This window comes from Dasypus novemcinctus, chromosome 15 (assembly GCF_030445035.2).
Source record: "Dasypus novemcinctus isolate mDasNov1 chromosome 15, mDasNov1.1.hap2, whole genome shotgun sequence".
In the NCBI taxonomy this organism is placed as follows: Eukaryota; Metazoa; Chordata; class Mammalia; order Cingulata; family Dasypodidae; genus Dasypus; species Dasypus novemcinctus.
In genome coordinates, this window is record NC_080687.1 from 60,396,310 (window position 1) to 60,415,921 (window position 19,612).

The following is a 19,612-nucleotide window of genomic DNA, read 5'->3' on the forward strand; positions in this document are numbered from 1 at the left end:
GAGCTTAATCCAATTACATTCAATATTATTACTGGAAAGGCAGTACTTCAATAAGTTTAGTTTTTTGTTTTTCTATGTCATGTCTTATTTTTTTTCTCTCTTTTTACCTTTTTAGTTATCCTCACTGATAATCTTCATTTCTACACTCTATTCCTAGCCTCTTTCTCCTGTTTTTTCCTTTCACCCTGCAAGACTCCTTCTAGTATTTATTGTAGGGCAGGTCTTTTTTTTGATGGACTCTATGTAGTTCTGTTTATCTTTGAATATTTTAACCCTCCATCATTTTTGAAGGACGGTTTTGACAGATAAAGAATTCTTGGCTGATGCTTTTTCTCTTTTAGTACCTTAAATATTATCATACTACTGCATTCTTACCCCTGTGGTTTCTGATGAGAAGTCTGCACTTAGTCTTATTGTGGTTCCTTGTATGTGATAAATAGCTTTTCTCCTGCTGCTTTCAGCATTCTCTCTGTCTTTGGCATTTGACATTCTGATTAGTATATGTCTTTAAGTAAGATTCTTAGGATTTAGTGACCTGAATTCACCGATCAAAAGCTGTGACAGTGCTTGGCCATACATACTCTACCTCCCTCGTTCTTGGGGACAAAGCTTCCAAGTCCCTCTCTGTCTGCAGCAGCCAGCCAGAGACAAGACCCCAAGGCAGCCGGCTTGGAGAGGGGGCATGGGTGCCGGCAGCTGCCTTGGAGTGAGCTACTTGCAGTTTTTTACTAGTTTCTCAGCCTTTTCCTCCCGCTCTTCTCTGGATGCTGTACAGTGCTCCCCTGGCCTCTGGAGCCTCAGAACAGTTGTTTCTGATAACTCTTGCCTGTCCATTAGCTGTTTTGGAGGAGTGAGCCCTGGAGTTCCCTACTCCACCATCTTCCTGAAAATTCTCTCATATTTTAAAACTATGCTATTAGATATATTCAGACTTAGGATTATGTTTTTCTATTGAGTTGATCCTTTAGCATTATGAAATGCTCTGTCTCATCTCTCATTTTACTTTTAGCCTTACAGATTGCTTTGTTAGATGCTAATATAGCCATGCTAGCAATTTTAGGGAGAGCGGGGAGGGTGCTCATGATGTCTTTTCCATCATTTTTTTCAAGATTTTTAAAATTTATTCCCCCACCGCCCGTTATCTGCTCTCTGTCCATTCACTGTGTGTTCTTCTGTGTCTGCTTGCATTCTTTTCAGGAGGCACTGGGAATCCGTGTCTCTTTCTGTTGTGTCATTTTGCTGTGTCAGCTCTCCGTGTGTGTGGCGCCACTCCTGGGCGGGCTGCACTTTTTTGTGCAGGGTGACTCTCCTTGCAGGGCGTACTCCTTGTGCATGGGGCAGTCCTACCCTGGGGGCACCCCTGCGTGGCATGGCACTCCTTGCAAGCGGCAGCCCTGCCCGTGGGCCAGCTCACAGCTCGGGCCAGGAAGCCCTGGGTATCAAACCCTGAACCTCCCATGTGGTAGGCAGACACTTTTTGTCAGTTGAGCCACATCCGCTTCTCATTGTTTTTTATAAATATTTGTCTTTTTATTTAAAAATATGCATGTCAATTATTAAAAGAAGAACTTCCTTTTGTATTTCTTGTGATGTTGGCCTATTGGTGATAAATTAAAGCAGCTTTGCAGATCTCAAAACTTCTTTTATCCGCCTTCATTTTTTAAGGATGTCATTGATGAGCTTATAATTCTAGGTTGCCAGATTCCCCCTGCACCCTCCTCAGGACTTTTTGACACAATGAGTGGAAGCCATCAATCTTATTGTTGTTCCTTTGAGTTTATCTCTTTTTCTCTGGCTGTTTTTAAGATTTACTCTTTATCCTTTGTTTTTAGCAGTTTAATTATGGTATATGACTAGTATGGTTTTCTTTGCATTTTCTTGCTTGAGGGTCACTGAGTTTCTTGAAACTCTGTGTTGATTTGGAAATTTGTCTTTCTCTTCTCTTATTTTTTTATTCCATGTTTTCTTTTCTCTCTGAGATTCTTTATTTCTTGAATATGAGACCATTTAACTGTGTACCGTACATCTCATACTCTCGATTCTGTTTGTTCCATTCTTTTTTTCCTGTGCTTCAGTTTGGATAGTTTCTCCTGACTTGTCTTCGGGTCCATGTGTCTTGTTTTCCTCTGTGACAGTTCTACTCTCAAAGCCATGGGACAGGTTCTTTATTTCGGATATTAACTTCTCATCACATTTGTTTATTTTTTTAATAGGTTCTGTTTAAAATTCCATTATTTCCAGTCGTTTTGTTCATCTTTTCATCTATGTCAAGTCTTGTCTCCTAATTTCAAAATCTGCCTAATTGTTTTATCTTGATTGTCTTTTTTGGGTATCTCTTAATATTTTTATTGTATGCCTAATACTGTGTGGAAAAGAGCAGTTACTTTCTTTCAGACAACAGGAAGGTTTGCTTTTTACTCTATTAAGCATATAGGATGAGATATTGATGACTTCAGTACAGTTGGGAATTGAGCAGCATCACTCTGGGTTTCAGACTGTCCACCTTTGGTTTCAGATGTATCTAGGGCAAAATTGCCGTGTGTTTATTTTAGACCCCTTCCTCTGCTGGGACTTTTTCTTCTAAGCACTGGGAAACTGTGGAAAATTTGCTTTTGCCATTTTGGTCTAGCCTCCTTGTACTTCCTCATTGCCCTGTCACTACCATTGGGAAAGTTGACCACATATTTGGGACATTTCTAGATTACATTCTGTCATTCCAGCCATGCAGACATCCAAAGTAATACTACTTTCTTGTTTACTCTACCATAGTTCCTCCTATGCTAAGCTCAGCCCTCACTGTGCTCAGACTCTTCAATACAGTTGGGAATTAAGCAGCAGATGTGCCCACGAAAAGAAAAAGGAAAATAGCAGTTGTCTCACCTCTACTTGGAAGTGCTCTTTTAGCTCTGGATTTTTAGATCATCTAGTCCTCCATGTTTCTACAGCTCTCCTATATTTTTACCGGGTGGCTCTGGTGTCTGGGCTTCTAGATTCTTGACTTAGTCACATAAAATAATTTAAGGACACCCCATAGAGTAGGCAAGGAAGTAAAGAGTTCATTAAGAAACAAGAAAAGTACATGATCCGTGCAGGGACCATGGGCCTATTACAGAGTGAGTTGAGCGTGGGACCCCAGGTCAGGGCTCTTTAAAGTCTGTTTGCTGTTCTGATTTGTTGCCTCACCTGTCATTTCTCAGTTAGCCAATGATGAGGCCTTTTGAGGATATCCAGGACTTTCCTTTGACCCCAAGTAGGATTCTCATTCCAAATGAAATTTCCCTTGTGGGATCCCTCAGGAGGTTTCTGGGTGGGATCCCTCAGGAGGTTTCTGGGTGGGCTCTCACAGCCATGTTGTCTCTTGGCCATGTTGTCTGCCGGGTCTTCACCTGTGATCCAAGTCTTCCCTTTTCCTATACTAACCAGCCTCAATCTTACAGTTTTTGAAGGAAGAACAATTGCTTGCTGATATTTAGTATACTACTTTAGGGAAGAGGAAGTCAGGGGTTTATCTTTACAAAAAGAAGAGGCAGATTATTTTAAGAGTGCATATTTGTAATGTGGATGGTGTGGGGAACGGGACATATGGGAATCCCCTATATTTTTTATGTAACATTTATGTAATCTAAATGTCTTTTTAAAAAATTAAAAATTAAAAAAAAAGGAAATACGCACAAAAAAGAGTGCATATTTGCATAAGCATAGTAATGTTCTGAGAAGTTTTATCTGTATAGCATACTAATAGCAATATTTTTTTTTCTAACAGAAGCCTGTTTATCAAAGTATGCTGTAAACTAGGAGGTCAGCAAACTATGTCCAACAGACCAGATCTGGCCCAATGCCTGTTTTTGTATGGCCTATGAACTAAAAATAGATTTAATATTTTCAAAAGGTTAAAAAAAAAAGTTTTATAACACAATAATTATATGAAATTCAAATTTTCATAGAGTTTTTTTGTAATACAGTTGCTCTCATTTGTTTGTATATTGAATGCTGCAACAGAGACTATATGGCCCACATGTAAAACATTTATTTTTTGATCCTTTGCAGAAAAATTTTGCCTGTGTCTGTTTTAGACCTAAATTTGAGAATTTTTAATTTCTCATTACTAAGTGAAATTTAACAGACTGAAACTTTGTTGAAGAATTGCCTTAAATTTGGAGTTATGAATCCTAGCATTTTAGAGCTAGACAGAGCACCTGAGACAATCTCCTTCACCTCTTTATTTTACAAATGAAGAGACATGCAAAGTGAGAGATTTTAAATTATTATGACTAATTTTTGTTTTGTTTTAAAACAGATCCCAGTAATAAGCTGATAGAGAAACTAATGATCTATACCACTGAACTTCTAAAGTTTGTTTTTATATTGCAGAAATTTTTGGTTTTCTTTAAACAGTGGTAGCTAGTAAGAAAACATCTTTGGAATTTTTAAAGTAATTATTTAAAATGTACATTTCAGGCTTGTTTCTAGCCTTTACCTTTCATTTTCTCATGGGCATGAGGTTCTTTTTGTGGGATGACTACAAATCTTACAGAATCTATCAAAGATATTCTTTATTAGGTTCCTATTGATTTAATATTCTAAATCATCAGAAATGCTAAGGTTAATTGTTCATATGTAAGATTGGTTTCTAGAGTTTTTCCTTTACTTCATCTATCACAAAAAATTTGTTCAGGCTTAGGTCTTTTTTTTTTTTTAATTTTTTTAAATTTTTTTTTTATTTCTCTCCCTTTCCCCACTCCCCCCACCCAGTTGTCTGCTCTCTCTGTCCATTCACTGTGTATTCTTCTGTATTGTATTCTTGTCTGCTTGTATTCTTGTCAGCGGCACCAGGAATCTGTGTCTCTTTTTGTTGCGTCATCTTGCTTTGTCAGCTCTCCATGTGTGTGGCGCCATCCTGGGCAGCCTGCACTTTTTTCACACTGGGCGGCTCTCCTTATAGGGCACACTCCTTGCATGTGGGGTTCCCCTATGCGGGGGATACCCCTGCATGGCAGGGCACTCCTTGCGTGCATCAGCACTGCATGTGGGCCAGCTCATCACACGTGTCAGGAGGCCCTGGGTTTGAACCCTGGACCTCCCATGTGGTAGGCGGATGCTCTATCTGTTGAGCCAAATCTACTTCCCTAGGCTTAGTGCTAAAATGCAGTCATGTAGTGAGATGTTCTGTTATTAATGAATAACATTTTTGCTTTTCAGTATTGAATATAGGTTTTCTTCATATAATTTTTGATCATTTCTGACTCTTGTTGACAACTCTCCATCCCTAATAATCCAAACAAACAAGAAACACAGTAAAATTAATTTGTAAGAAATTGGGGAAAGCTGGTTCTTCATTTAGTCTGTATTGAGGAATCAGTGCATCCAGATTCACTGAAAATTGGCAACATTCATATTTTGGAATTGCATATAAAGTCATTTGTACTTTAATGATGTCCATTATATAAAACAGACAAACCATTGGTTTATAATTGTGAAAATTTAAATCATTGATAACTCAGGTTCAGGAAATCTATCTGAAGTAGATTTATATATTCTGCTTCCCCAAAGATTGGTTTTGGTTTTTTTTTTGTTGTTGTTGTTTTGTTTTTTTATTTTTGAGAAGGAAAATTTGTTAACGACCAGCCAGGCATGGCAGACTCTTGTCCAAAGAGCTGAGTCCTGAATAGGATTTTTGGGTCCCTTTTTTACAGAGGATGTAGGAGTGGGGAATCAAATGGTGCTTTGTTTGAGTACCAGATAAGCTTGAATTAACACATATCCCTCACATTCCAGGTAAGCTTGAATTAACATATTTAGTTTGCATCCTCCCTGAATATCCAAAGTTTATAGAGCCTGTATCACTTAATTGGCTTTCTGGGAACTAGGCAGACTGGAGTGGTTGGCATGGTTATGAAAGGTGGGGTTGCAGCTCTTATTGTTTGCATGCACACATGGCTTATGCTGGAATTTTAAGTTTTAGCAAGTTTACACACACAGCCTCGACACATAACCCACATCACTTCTACACTTCTGATTTCAACACATTTAAACCAGCAATAAAATACGTTGCCTTATATTTGATTTTGAATGAACCTTGGTATTTTTCTAAATTGCATAAGAATGGGGTAACCTTTTAACAATTTCATATTTCTGTTCCTCAATGCCAGATATTCTTCGTGTAAACTTAGTGTTAATGAAGGTTGGTTTCCTAAACCACACATGAAATATGGTCATTATTTTTCATTCACTTATTCGTTCCTCTAATATCTCTTGAGTATCATGGTGTGTTAGACACTGAAGCAGGTGTTGAAAATAGTTGAAATAGACATTCTTCATGCTTTCACAGTGCTCATAGTTGTTCAGACAGGTCTGTTGTTCAGACAGGTCTGTCTGTGCTTGTGTCGCATTTCACACTGTTAATCATATTTCTCATCTTTACTTTTGTAGCATACTATCTTGGTGAAATCTCATCCATATACATAATTTCTCCATTATACCCTTTGCACCAAAAACTGTGTAAAATAATCCCATTGGTAACTCCTTAATGGATATTTCTGGCTAGATACCCTTTAAATGCATTGGCATATCAATAGATCTGTCATTGGTCCTCTGCTCATTTTACTTTTTGAGGAAACCTTAGACTTTTTGAGTAACTGTAGGTCTTAGCTTCCTTTTTTTCTTCCCTTCCTTTCTCCTTCCCACTTTTTCTTTCTCTCTCTCTCTCTCTCAAAATACTGCTGAGTACTATGTTCCAGGCACTTTTCTGGGCAATGAGGCCACAGCAGGAACAAGAAAGACATAGTCTCTGCACAGTTATGATAAGACAACAATGTTTATTAGGGAAAATAACCCAGTATGGAGAGTTAAAAAGACTTTCTTCAGTAAGTTACACTTATGTTGGGACCTCAGCGATGGCTAGTTGTTAAAACAGAAGCTGTGAGAGAGCATTCTAGGCTGAGGGAAAGCCTTTTGTGAAGATCCCTAAAGAGCCCAGCAGGTTGAAACAACTGAAAGAGTGCCCTTGGTGACTGGAGTATGATGAACAAATTGGAGAGAGATGCAACATGAGACAGAAGAGGTTGGCGGAAGTCAGAGCTTGCAGGAGGATCTTTTAAACCATGTTGATGCTTTTGACTTTATCTTAATGGAGTTGAAAAGATACTAAGGGTTTTAAGTGGGGGAATTACCCACTCAGATTTGTGTTTTAAAAAGTTGACTCAGGTTCCTGTGAAGAATGGATTGAAATGGGAGCAAATGTGAATGTGTAGAAATGATTTAAGATGCTTTTGCAGGAATCCAGGCAAAAAGTAGTGGTGGCATAGATTATTAGCATAACAAGAGTAGAGATGGTGTGAACAGAGTCACATGAGGTATAATTATTGGGTTTTGGTGATTATTTTGGTTTGGAGAGTGAAGGTGAAGGAAATGTCAAGGATAAAATTTTCTTATGCTTGTTGCTCATGTATGTCTTATTGACATTTCATCATCTTGAACTCAGATATCTTCAAAATTGAACCCCATTTTTTCCTTTCAAACCAACTCTTCCTCCTGACTTCATTTTTTGTGAATGGCATCCTTGACTTCCAAGGGACCAATGCTTAAAATTGTTTTCTCTATCACTGCTTCCATCAAATTAGGTATCAAATCTTAAGGACTTGAACTCTGCGGCATCTAGTATTTTATTTATTTATTTTTCACTACCACCACTATTACTTTATGCTGGGACTTCATTTATTACCTTTTATCTTTATTATTGCTATAGCATCATCTTTCTTTATCATTAAGCTGTGCTTTTCCATTTAAGTCTCTGAGCTCCTTCAAGGTAAGAACTATCTTTTCCTTGAATCTTTAGTGACTAATAGTGCGTTCTAAAGTGTGTACCATACCTCACCATGGTAGGCAGTAAAAGATATTAATGGAAATGAAAATAAAATGTTTTCCTTGCCTCTGAATTCTTTCACTGTAATTTTTCTTCTTTACCACATATTTTTCTTTCTTAAAGTCACTCAAGGGCTTCCTTTTCCTTAAAGAATAACTTGGCTTTAGGGCTGTGGTAATGGAAATCTGACTGAATATGTAAAGTGTATCAGTTGTGGGTTTTCCTGTTGTAATTTAGTAAGAATTCACTATTGAGACTTTTTGCATGATAGCATTCACTACCACCAAAAAAGGGGTTTGTTTGTTTTTGGTGGAGGGCAAGAGGACATAGCTCATATTTATTAGCATTCCCACTATTGGATAAAATTTAAAAAATGGTTTCTTTGATGTCTTTTTTTTTTTTTAAACTTTATAAAAAGTATTTGCAGAATTCACTTTTTTCTAATCCTTTATTAATATGTGTTTCTTTGCTTATACAGTATTGTATTATCTTCTCAACAACTACTTTGTTAGTGTTATTTACATCTACTTAGAGTGCATTATTTCATAGAAATAATGAGTTTGTAAGAGAACTATTAAGTGTCTACTTTGGAAATAACCTATTTTTAATAGCTTTGTGTGTCCTAATATGTCCTAATATGAACCTTCCTCAGTATTTTTTTCACTTTTTTTTTTTTTTAGGAATAAGAAAACTTTAAATAAGAAGAAGTTGAAAAGAAAACAGAAGAGCAAATCAAAAGTGAAGACAAGAAGCAAGGTAAAGCTGCTGGCAGCTTATAGAAAATAAGAGCTTTTTCATACAGTGATTTGAATAAAAATACTAATATTAAGAAGATAGGAGTATTAATTAGCACACCATTCTGTTTCTATGTGTTGAAGTAATTTTAATTAAAAGGATATTTGAAGTAAATTTTGACTTTTAAATAGTAAATCTGCTTTAGAAAAACAACTTTATTGTAAAAAAAAAAAGGAATGAAATAGACTTATTTTGATCTTTTACTCTTTCATACAGAAATGAAGATATGGATAAATAGGTGATTCTGAAATTACTTTAAATATAGTAAGGGTGCCTAAGCCTAACAGATTGCTAAATAGTAGAGGCATACTTTTTTTTACATTAAACAACAAGAAAAAGTATTTTTACATTGCCTAGTTGAGCCTAGTCTTAAAAGTTTCTTAAAGTAATTTTTTAAAAACCCCTTGTTAATATTTCACTATTAGTTTTATCTTTGATTTTGGGTGTTTCTTGACTAGTAGCCTAGGAGTTAATGTCTGGGTGCTGAAAATTACTTAGTATTTATTCTTGTTTTTAATCAGTCCTTTAGGGGAATATGTTCGTTTCTCTTCTTTTATTTCTGACTCTATCTACTAGAAACAGTAAAATTGGTTTGGGAGTTGGGAGTTGGATTTTTGTTCATCATATGCCTCTATTGACATGAGAAAGTAAGTGAGTTAGGGAGACTTTCGGTGCTTGTGTAATATCCCGAGCTACTTTTGTCCATGCTCACAGTGGTGGCTATGCAAAAGAAAATGAGGTACAGAGTATCTCCCTTTAGTGGGACATTAAAGATCATTGATCTCTTCTGTTACCTAATGTAGAAATCTTCTCTATAAATTCCATCTAGTGTTTCTTTATTTTTCAGTGACAAGATCCCACTCTCTATAAAAGCATATCTTTTCTACTGAACAGTGCTAAAGAGGCTAGACAAAAGAAAGAGGTGGGTCATAACTATGATTTCTGAACAGTTCCACTTTTGGGTAGAGAAACAACAGCTTAGCCAGACCTGTTTATCACATTAAAATGAGGCAATTATTCCTCCCAACCCCCTTATTTTATTTTTAATTTTTTTTAGTATTCTTCTTGTTGTAACTGAGAGAAATCTACATCAAAGTATTAAACCAGAGTAAAAAAGTGAGGGGATGGAATTTATTTTGTGGTTCTATCTTGATATACAGCTAGTTGCAAGGATTATATAATACCATAAAATATACATCTTCATCTTTTGTTTTGCTTTCCTTTGTGTGTGGGCTTGTTGCCAGTGGCTGAAGAGTAGGCTGCTGGTAGCTTCATCTTCATGCAGTCGGGAGCTCCAACTGGTTCTAGCAGAAATCTTGGGTAGAATTTTTGACTGACCTACACCAGTGACTTTGACCAAGGAGACGAAATACATTGATTGGTTAGAATCAGCTGCGCTTTTAACCTTGTGATGGTGGACTGGGGGGTGGGCAAGCATCCTGATGGGCAGGCTACATGGAATGGAGGAGGGATGGTTACCCTAAGAAAAATTTTTTGGGTAGATAAATAATACATGTTCACTTTATCTCCTCTCATTGGTTCTCCATTTAGAGTAGAAGAAGGAAGTGAAAAGCATTCTTTACGTATTCGCAAAGTATATGGATCAGAAGCAGCAAGAAAAAGATATGTAATGGTGGCTTCTAGAGAGTTATGGCACAGGCTTCTTAGTCTGAGGCCATTCAAGATGCATGTTCTCTCTGGCAGTGAGCCATACGGACATGTGGAATGTCCCTGCCCAAGGAAGTCTGTTTGAGTCTTAGGGTCTAAGGCTTTTATGGGGTTTAGTCACATTGGCATATCCTTCTATGCAACAGGCTATGAAGTGTGACACTCAGGACCTCAATAATGGAACCAGGTGCATATCATTAATATTGGTGTTTGTGCAAAGCATTCTGACAGGCCAGTAGGCATAGTCCATTATTTTAAGGGTATATAACATCATAATTACAAAAATAACACTCAGAAGACCACATTTCCAAGGGTTGGCCAAGGGTCAATCATGGTTCCCTTGGAAAATACAAGTAGTAGCAAGCAGACTTGTAGTGTTAACTAATTCATCACGGGTGGCATGATAACATTTAAAGAAACTGCAAAACTGTTTTCTAAAGTGGTTGTTCCATTTTACAGTCCCAGTAGCAGTGTATGAACGTTTTAGGTGCTTTGTATCCTCATAAACTATGTTGTTAGCTTTTAAAATTTTAGATTATTCTAACAAGTAGAAAGTCTGTCTCACTGTGTTGCTTGCTTTTGTTTAATGACTAATGACTGTTTTTTCATGTGCCTTTTGGCCATTCGTGTATTTTTTATGTGTGTGAAGTATATGTTCAAATCTTGCCCCCACCCCTTTTGAGTTGTCTTCTTAGTATTAAGTTGTAAGAGTTCTTTATAAATCCTACATAGAAGACCTTGTCAGATCTCTGTATTGCAAATAATCTTTCCCATTTTGTACTTGCTTTTTTTTAAGGTGCAAAGGTTTTTAATTTTTATAAAATCTAATTTTTTTTCTTATATTGTTCACGTATTTTGTTTCTTAGTTGAGAAATCTTTGTCCACCTCAAGGTCACAAAGATCTTCTTTTATATTTTCTTTTAGAAATGTTATATTTCTGGCTTTTATATTTTTGTCTACGATCCATTTCAGGTTAATTTTTGTTTATGATGTGACGTAAGTGTTGGCACGTAATTATTTCCACATTGATATTCAGTTTATCCAGCACCTCTTGGTAAAAATAAAAAGTCTTTTCTTTTTCCTTTGAATTGCCTTGGCATCATTCTCAAAAATTGTGATCCTGGGGAGCAGTTGTAACTCTGTGGTTGAGTGCCTGCTTCCCATATATGAGATCCTGGGTTCAGTCCCCAGTGTATCCTTTAAAGAAAAAAAAATCATTTGACCATATTTGTTTGGGCCTATTTCTGGACAGTATTTTCTTCCATTTATCTGTAGTTATATCTTTACACCAATACCATATAGCTTTATATATATATTAAGTCTTGAAATCTACTAGTATGTTGTATGTCTTCTAACTTTGGTCTTTTTTTAAATAAAATTGTTTTTGCCATTTTAGGTTCTTTATATTTCTATATTAGTTTTATAATTGGCATGTCAATTTCCATTAATAAAAATCTCTTGAATTTTTATTGAGGTTACAATGAATCTATAGATTTGGGAAGAAGTGACATTTTCTTATATTTTTCTTTTTTATATATATTGTTGGATTTGAATAATATATATTTTAAAACTCTTTTTGGAAGACATTCTCACCTATTATATTCAATATTCTTATAATCAGTATCTATTATATTACATACTGATTTAACTTCAATATAACTTTTATTTAACAAAGAGTATAATATATATATATTTAAGCCTTTATGATAGATGGGTAGAATTTTGGAACCAAGTGCTTCTTTTACTTGAGATGTAATTTTTTTTTTTTTAATCTTGGATACTTCCTGGACATATTCTAATTGTTGGAATTCGCATTGGTATAATATCTTAAAATAATTATTTTTATTACAAGTGTAAATGTTGATCTTAAAGGTGCAGTTGCTGTCTGATGAATAAAATGCTAGGCACAAAAAGAAATTGTTTAGTTTTAACAATGAAATTGAGCACAAGATTTCTTCAAAACTGAGAACTAAGAAAGAGCTTTAGGGAGGCATATGTGGAAAATCTGCAGTTTTCTACATATTACAGTCATTTGAAAGAGAGTGAAATTACAATAGTTGACAAAAATTGTTTTTGAAACCCAACTAATTTCTGTATAAATCCATATAAATACACATACACACTTATAAAAGAAATAAAAATGTAATTCAACATTTGTGCTAGGCCACTGAGACTCACAAATCAATATCCCTTGATACTCCAGTAGTTAAGCTTTGTTGTCTCTGTTCATAAATGGGAATAAAAGTGTATTTCTGTTAAGTTCCTTGCTTGTCCCTTTCCCAACTTGACAAAGCCAAACTTGTCAGGTTGGTTATTACCGTGTTCTTCAAAAAGTAGTGGGGAGTGGCTGTAGCTCAAGCAGTTGAGTGTCTCCTTCCCACATGGGAGGTCCTGGGTTCGGTTTCTGGTGCCTCCTAAAAATTAAAAAAAAAACAACAAGTAAACAAATGAACTAACCAGCTCAAGGAAGCCAGTGTGGCTCAGTGGTTGAGTGCCGGCTTCCCACATAGGATATCCCAGGTTCAGTCCCCGGTCCAGTACCTTACACACACACACAAAAGTAGTGAAGTATAGTAGAAAGGGGACTGCAAGTTGAGACAGTAGACTTAAGTTCAGTTTCTACTGTGTCAGTTAGCCTGTCTGATCTTTAATTTTTTGTTATTTAAAATTGGAATTGATATTGATAGAAATGAATATGAACTTGGAATGTTTTATCTTGTATTTCAGTCTGAAAACTTGGAGAATACAGTAATTATACCAGATATCAAACTACATAGCAATCCTTCTGCTTTCAATATTTACTGCAATGTACGCCATTGCGTTCTGGAATGGCAGAAAAAAGAAACATCATTGGCAGCTGCATCTAAGAATTCAGTGCAGAGTGGAGAATCAGATAGTGATGAAGAGGAGGAATCCAAAGAGCCCCCTATCAAGCTTCCAAAGGTAAATCACTGAGTTATTTTGATGCGTAATGTACAGGGTTTTGACTATAATTCATATATATGCATTGATAAAATACCTTGCTTTCTGTAAAATTTTGCAGTAAAAATAAAAGGGCTGATGGAGAAAAAATATAGTTTTGGTGTTGACCAGGAAAATTCTGTGCAACTTTATAACCAGAACACTAACAAAGTCACAAAGTAGTAACTCAGTTGGGAGTGCTTGAAAAGTCCAGGCAGGGAGATCAGTGGTTTGGAGTCTGCCATAAGGATATTAAAAATATACAATAACAGTGGAGTAGAAATGCTGGCATATAGGCATGGAGCTTTTGCATATGGAGGTGAGCGCTGAGCCAATGGGCTGCCTAACATTAAGGTGAGCACAGGAGGAAGTGCAAACTGCTACAAGCCAAGAACTAGGGAAAGCTGTGAGTGCTCCCTTTTGGAGAGGAAGCCCGGCATATTTCTTGAAATAGAACTAGAATGGCTCCTGATTGTGCAGCAGTTGAGCTGAGAGCTTTTTCCTTTTTTGCCTAAGGTTATAATTATATTCTTGCTTTTCTGGTTCCCCTTGCCTAAGAAAAAAGTTACATATGAAACAATACAAATCCTATATTATCAGAAGCAAATAAGCAAATTGGTATTGTAGAAACATGTAATAGAACAAACTATTATTAATGTACTCTCTTCTTTTTGCAATATTGTAGTATAATTTTTCTATATAATAGGTGAAAATGTAGACATTTAAAAAATGGAACCATTGTTATAAATGACTCATATATATTGCTTTTTTCTAAATGTAGACATATTTAAACGATCCCTTTATCACATGTTATTAATCGCCATTCTTCAAATATCCTTGTCTCTGCCTAATTGTTTCAGAGGAGGACCTTTCCTCTTCCTTTTCCCCCTCACTTTCCATTGCCATTTATTTATTTGTTTGTTTGTTTGTTTTCTTTCCCCTTCCCCGCCCCCCCCCTCCAATTTGTCTGCTCTCTGTGTCCATTCACTGTGTGTTCTTCTATGTCTGCTTGTATTCTTGTCAGCAGGACCCGGAATCTGTGCCTCGTTTTGTTACGTCATCTTGCTGCATCAGCTCTCTGTGTGTGCGGCACCATTCCTGGGCAGGCTGCACTTTTTTCATGCTGGGCGGCTCTCCTTACGGGCACACTCCTTGCGCGTGGGGGCCCGCTATGTGGGGGACACCCCAAGTGGCACAGCACTCCTTGCGCGCATCAGCACTGCACGTGGGCCAGCTCATCACATGGGTCAGGAGGCCAGACATTGTACGTCCCATGTGGTAGGTGGATCCCCTATCCATTGGGCCAAATCCTCTTCCCATTCTCCTTGTCTTTAATTATTCTAATCCATTAGCTTTTTTCTTCAATCTAAAATAAACATGTTCATCTTTACCATATATACCTTTCCAGGTAGAGGTTATGGTCTCTAATTATGAAATTTTTATGCTTCATTAGGGGAAATTAAGGGGAAAAATATAGTTAAGTTAGGATATGGGGAGTGAATATAGCTCAAGTGGTTGAGCTCCTGCTCCCCACATACAAAGTCCTGGGTTTGATTATTGGTACCTCCTTAACAAAAAACAAGTTAGGTGAAGATTCAGGACTTGTGTAATATACCATTAATTCTTTGTATGGGTGAGTAATGCCGTACCAAGTAATAACCCTGCTTAAGTTCAGACTGAGAGGAAAAATAAAAACCCAGAGAAATCTTTCATGTAGTTGTGCAGATTTTGGACAGTAAACTGTGTTTCAAATTAAAATATACTGTACAATCAAGAATAACTGATTCTCAGACTGTTTTAAAAGCTTCATAGTAAATGTGTGTTTTTGAAAAATCTGGCATTCTTAAGATAATATTTCTCAGCATGATCAACAGCATCAAAAGATGCAGATTTAAAAGAATCAATAAAGAGAATCTTTCAAAGAAAATTAAAATCATATAGTCCAAATGAATTATATTGAGTTTTCTACTAATATGACCCATCAGAAAACAGTATGATATAGTAGTTATGAACATGAGTTATGGAATCGAACTACCTGGGTTCAAAATTTTGTGATCTATAAAATGGGCATAATATCTACTTCATAGTGTGTAGTAAAGATTAAATGAGTTAACAGATGTTGAGTCCTTGAGAGAAGAGTACCTGGTACAAACTAAGTGCTCAATAAATGGTAGCTATAGTTGTAAGCGTTGGTTAGGTGCAAACAAGAAAATGTAGCTGCAAGTGAATTTGAGTTACTTTTCAAGGAACACTTAAATTTATTAAGAATAATTTTATACCTGAGCAAAGAAAGTTTCTGGAGAATCAGTGAGATGTATGAATGAGATATGAGGAGAGAGGAAGAAGCCTTGAAATGCTTTTCTGCAGAGGAAAATGGAATGCTGTGGTTTGGAGCATGGGTGAAAGTTTCAGGTGATATTTTTGATCATAGTTTGCTTGATATGAATGATTGGCACATCACATCTAGAAATTTAGATTTGGAGTTACCACTGTGTGGGCAGAAGTAGAACAAAATTCTCTTAGAGATGTGAGAGAATAGGATCAAAAACTTTGGTAGAAAAATTAACTTTATAAAGTAGTAAAATGCTTTTTCCTCTGAGGATGAAGAGAAAGAAGGAAGTCAGGAGAGATTGTAGATAAATTTTGCATAATAGAGGATAGGAACTTAGACATTTCACACACATTTTGAGAAAGAGAATGGTTCCTCTTCTTCTCTTTCACCTTTTCCTTCTTTCTTCTTCTTTTTCTTCAGCTGCCTCTGTACTGTTGCCTCCTCATCTTCCCCTCTTCCCTTTCCCCTCTAGATTTTCTACATTTTATACTTTGTAAATATTAGCTATTATTTGCTTTACATGAACAATTTTTAAAGACAGACTACTTCACACAATAGTATATAAATCTACTTTTTAATTACCTTTTGAGCTTTTTAAGATATATTTTATATGTATTAGAGAACTGATTCTAGGACTTTTTAATAGAACAAGATACAGTTTCTAATGGCAGAGTTTATTATTAATTAAATATAAATGTGAGAGCTAAAATTTTATGTTCACACTTATTAGTGTGAACCACCTTTGGAAAAATACAGTTTGATTTAGCGCAAACCTTGAAAAACCTTGAAAGACTCTTTCTGTCATTTTTTTCTGTGGCTAGCATTGACATTGGATTGACTGTGTTGGTAGTTATTTGTGCTCAGAATTACTTCAAGTATAACAGACAGCTTTTAAGCTTTAATTATTTGAAAGCAACAGTAAATGTAAAATTCAGTAAATATACAGAAGACTATTTTCTGAAGAGGAATGGAAGGCAACCATGTATTTTTAGTGGTATATTAGTCAGCCAAAGGGATGCTGATGCAAAGTACCAGAAATCTGTTGGCTTTTATAAAAGTTATTTTTTGGGGGTGAAAGCTTACAGTTACATGGCCTTAAAGAACCGAACTCAAGGTTGCCATCACCAAAGTCACTTGCCACATGTTGAAGCAAGATGGCAGGCGATCTCTGCCTGGTCTGTCCTTTCTTCTTCCTCTTAAGGCTCCATTGGCCCAGCTTCTTCCAATCTCAGCTGTAGTCTGGCATAGGTCTTCTCTAACAGTGCTTGCTCAGCTGCTTTGTTGTCTTAAGCTGCAAACTATCAGCCGAATGTCTCATCTTTCTCCGGGGCCCCAGGATCGAACAAGACAGAGCTATCTCCTCTCCACATCTATGGAGCTCTCTCTCTCTTCCAGTGTGGGCTTCTGTGAGTGTCTGCTTATATCAGCTCACCAAAGGGGCAGGGACTCAACCCTAGTCATGCCCTACTGATACAGTCAAATCAAAGACCTAATCTTAACAGGTAATTTAATCAGGACATGTTAGCTGTATCTTATGTATTCAAAGGGTATCTATCACACCCAGAGGAGTAGATAAGTTTACAAACATAATCTCTCTTTTTTTGGGATTCATAAGTAATCTCAAACTGCCACAAGTCGTTAGCATGGTTTATCATTGAAAATATTTAAGTGTAATGTATCTTATTAGTATAGTTAATAATTTTAGTCCTATTTATTAATTTATTTGATATTTATAAAAGTGCATATTCATTGTAGATAATTTGAAAAATGCAGACCATTTATTATAAAGGGAAAATAATTTCTAAAATCGCACTACTCAAAAAAACACCCACTATTAACATTTTTATTTCTTTCATCATTTTTTCTATATATACATTAAAACTATCTTTATTTCTACACAAATGAATTCATACTGTATTTACAGTACTATATTTTTCTTTTCATACCTTTCCTAATTTTATGAGGGAAGAGGAAGTATAGTGTCCTCTCAGTGACTCTTAAGACAGACGTTTCCTATTCATATGGTAGAATACCCTCTGCTTGGCCAGACTTCAGAAATATACCTATTTTAGAACATGTTTGGTTCCTGTCCTAAATAACTCAGAAGTAAACATTAGTATTTCTTAAAAGTTTGGGAAACTTGAGGTTGATTTTTATTTTGTTGTTTATTGAATATATATCACTTATGAAAGGTACTAATTTCCCCCCCTTATTAAGAAAAAAATCTACATTGAGAATCTACAGTATTTAACCTAAATAGGTAGGGAATTCTCTGTCCTGATCAGTGACCCAAATTTAGCTTGCCAATCCAGCTAGAAACTCTGTTCCTAGGTAGTCTAACTGAGTTACCTTTTGTCATGTGTTTGTTGTTATTACCAGAGAGATAAATCAGGAATCTGGTCAGTAAGTAGTCTGATTGTTTCTGGCAAGGTTCAATAATTTTTTTATGTAAATGAGCGCTAGACAAAAATGTTGTCTGTGAAATCAAAATAATCTTCTTGGAGCTAAGAGTAAGCAACCTCAAAGAATGCTAGGATGTAGTAGTCTCCCATTGGTCCAAGAATAGAGCCCCACATTTTGTACTTAGGAGCCTTTTACCTCAGATTTCCATTTCCTATAAAAACATAAGCGGATGGAATTCTTGGACAGCATGTTTTAATTTTCTAGTCCATTCCAGGAAAAGAAACTTTATCAAATGGAAAATGTCATTGTTTAGTGCATTTAAATCCATTGAAACTCTGTACAAGCACTTCTGTAATCTTTTTGTAATCAAGCTTAAACCTGCTAGGATTTTGGATAACTTTTCTAAAGCCAATTCTTCTAGCTTTTATGACTTCTCAATTATATGTGTGTTCTTTAGAAACCTTGCAGATGATTATCAGAAATGCAACTGACTTGTTTACAACTGATTTGACTTTTATTTGGAAACTACATTGCTGAATTGCAGTGGTTTTTACCATAGAACTGAGCAAGTAAACATATTTGTTGTGTACCTACGATGTGCCTAACTCTTGGGCTAATGTATTTTCCTGTCTCCTGTAGTAAATTGTACAAAGAAAGTGCTTAGGAAATATTTATGTAATATATGAATGAATACAAAAAATCTTAAAAGATTCTTTCACTTTCATGTCTAATAGAATTAAAGCTTTGATAAATTTTTGCTAAATAGCCTTAACCTTTTGTGTTAATTTGTGAATAATTTTCTTTTAACACCTACTGAAGCGACTTTATACATCCGATTCTCAAAATGTTGATATTGCCTGAGAAATGAAATTTTATCAAGGATTGTTTTATCAGTCCTCTGAAGGTATATCTTATACCAGTTCATCACAATTTGCTCTCTCAATCTTTGGTTACAGATTGATCTATCTTTTGCTAGATACTAGGTCATATTTCTCTTGGTCCTTATGAGGTTGATAAGATACTTCAAATAAAAAGTACCAATAATATTTTAACTAAGCATTTTTTAAATCTTTTTGTGATGTTCCTACAAGAATAATGGACGTTATCTATAAATAATAATATGGTGATTTTGTTCTATTATAGGAAAGGGTAAGATGAAAACTCCTTTTGAAATCTTTTACTCTATATACTATGCTGACTTTATTTGTGGTCATAAGTAACAATTAATATGATCTTGGACAAACGAGTGCTGAATTTTACTTGAATGCAATCAAATGAATCTTTTAAATTAATATAGTTTATTTTTTCTGAGTGAATGCAATCTATTATATCAAAAGCATTGTTTTTAAACAGTTTTCATAATGTTTTATTATATTATACTAAAACTGCTTTTTAAACTGCCATGAGACAAAGGTTTTCTAAATCTAGAAGTTAAGCATACTGTTTTTACTTTTATATGTTATCTTTTGTTTTTGCCTTTTTAATATTGCAGTGGTTTACCATTTGTTGGGAAAGTAACTTGCACCAACTAAAGTGCCTGGGAAGTGTTTAGCTGGCATGTTAGAAAGTATAATTTTTTTTTTTCAATTTAA

General features: G+C 35.6%; 1 protein-coding gene across 30 annotated transcripts in view; it reads left to right on the plus strand.

Moving 5' to 3' along the window:
* MYCBP2 (MYC binding protein 2) overlaps nt 1-19,612 on the plus strand; it is a 263,861-nt gene that overhangs the window by 18,389 nt on the left and 225,860 nt on the right. For all 30 annotated transcript variants that reach the window (XM_058276528.1, XM_058276529.2, XM_058276532.2 and 27 more), the window contains exons 2-3: nt 8,542-8,617; nt 13,052-13,267. In XM_058276528.1, the coding sequence (XP_058132511.1) occupies nt 8,542-8,617; nt 13,052-13,267 (292 nt within the window). The remainder of the gene's footprint in view (nt 1-8,541; nt 8,618-13,051; nt 13,268-19,612) is intronic.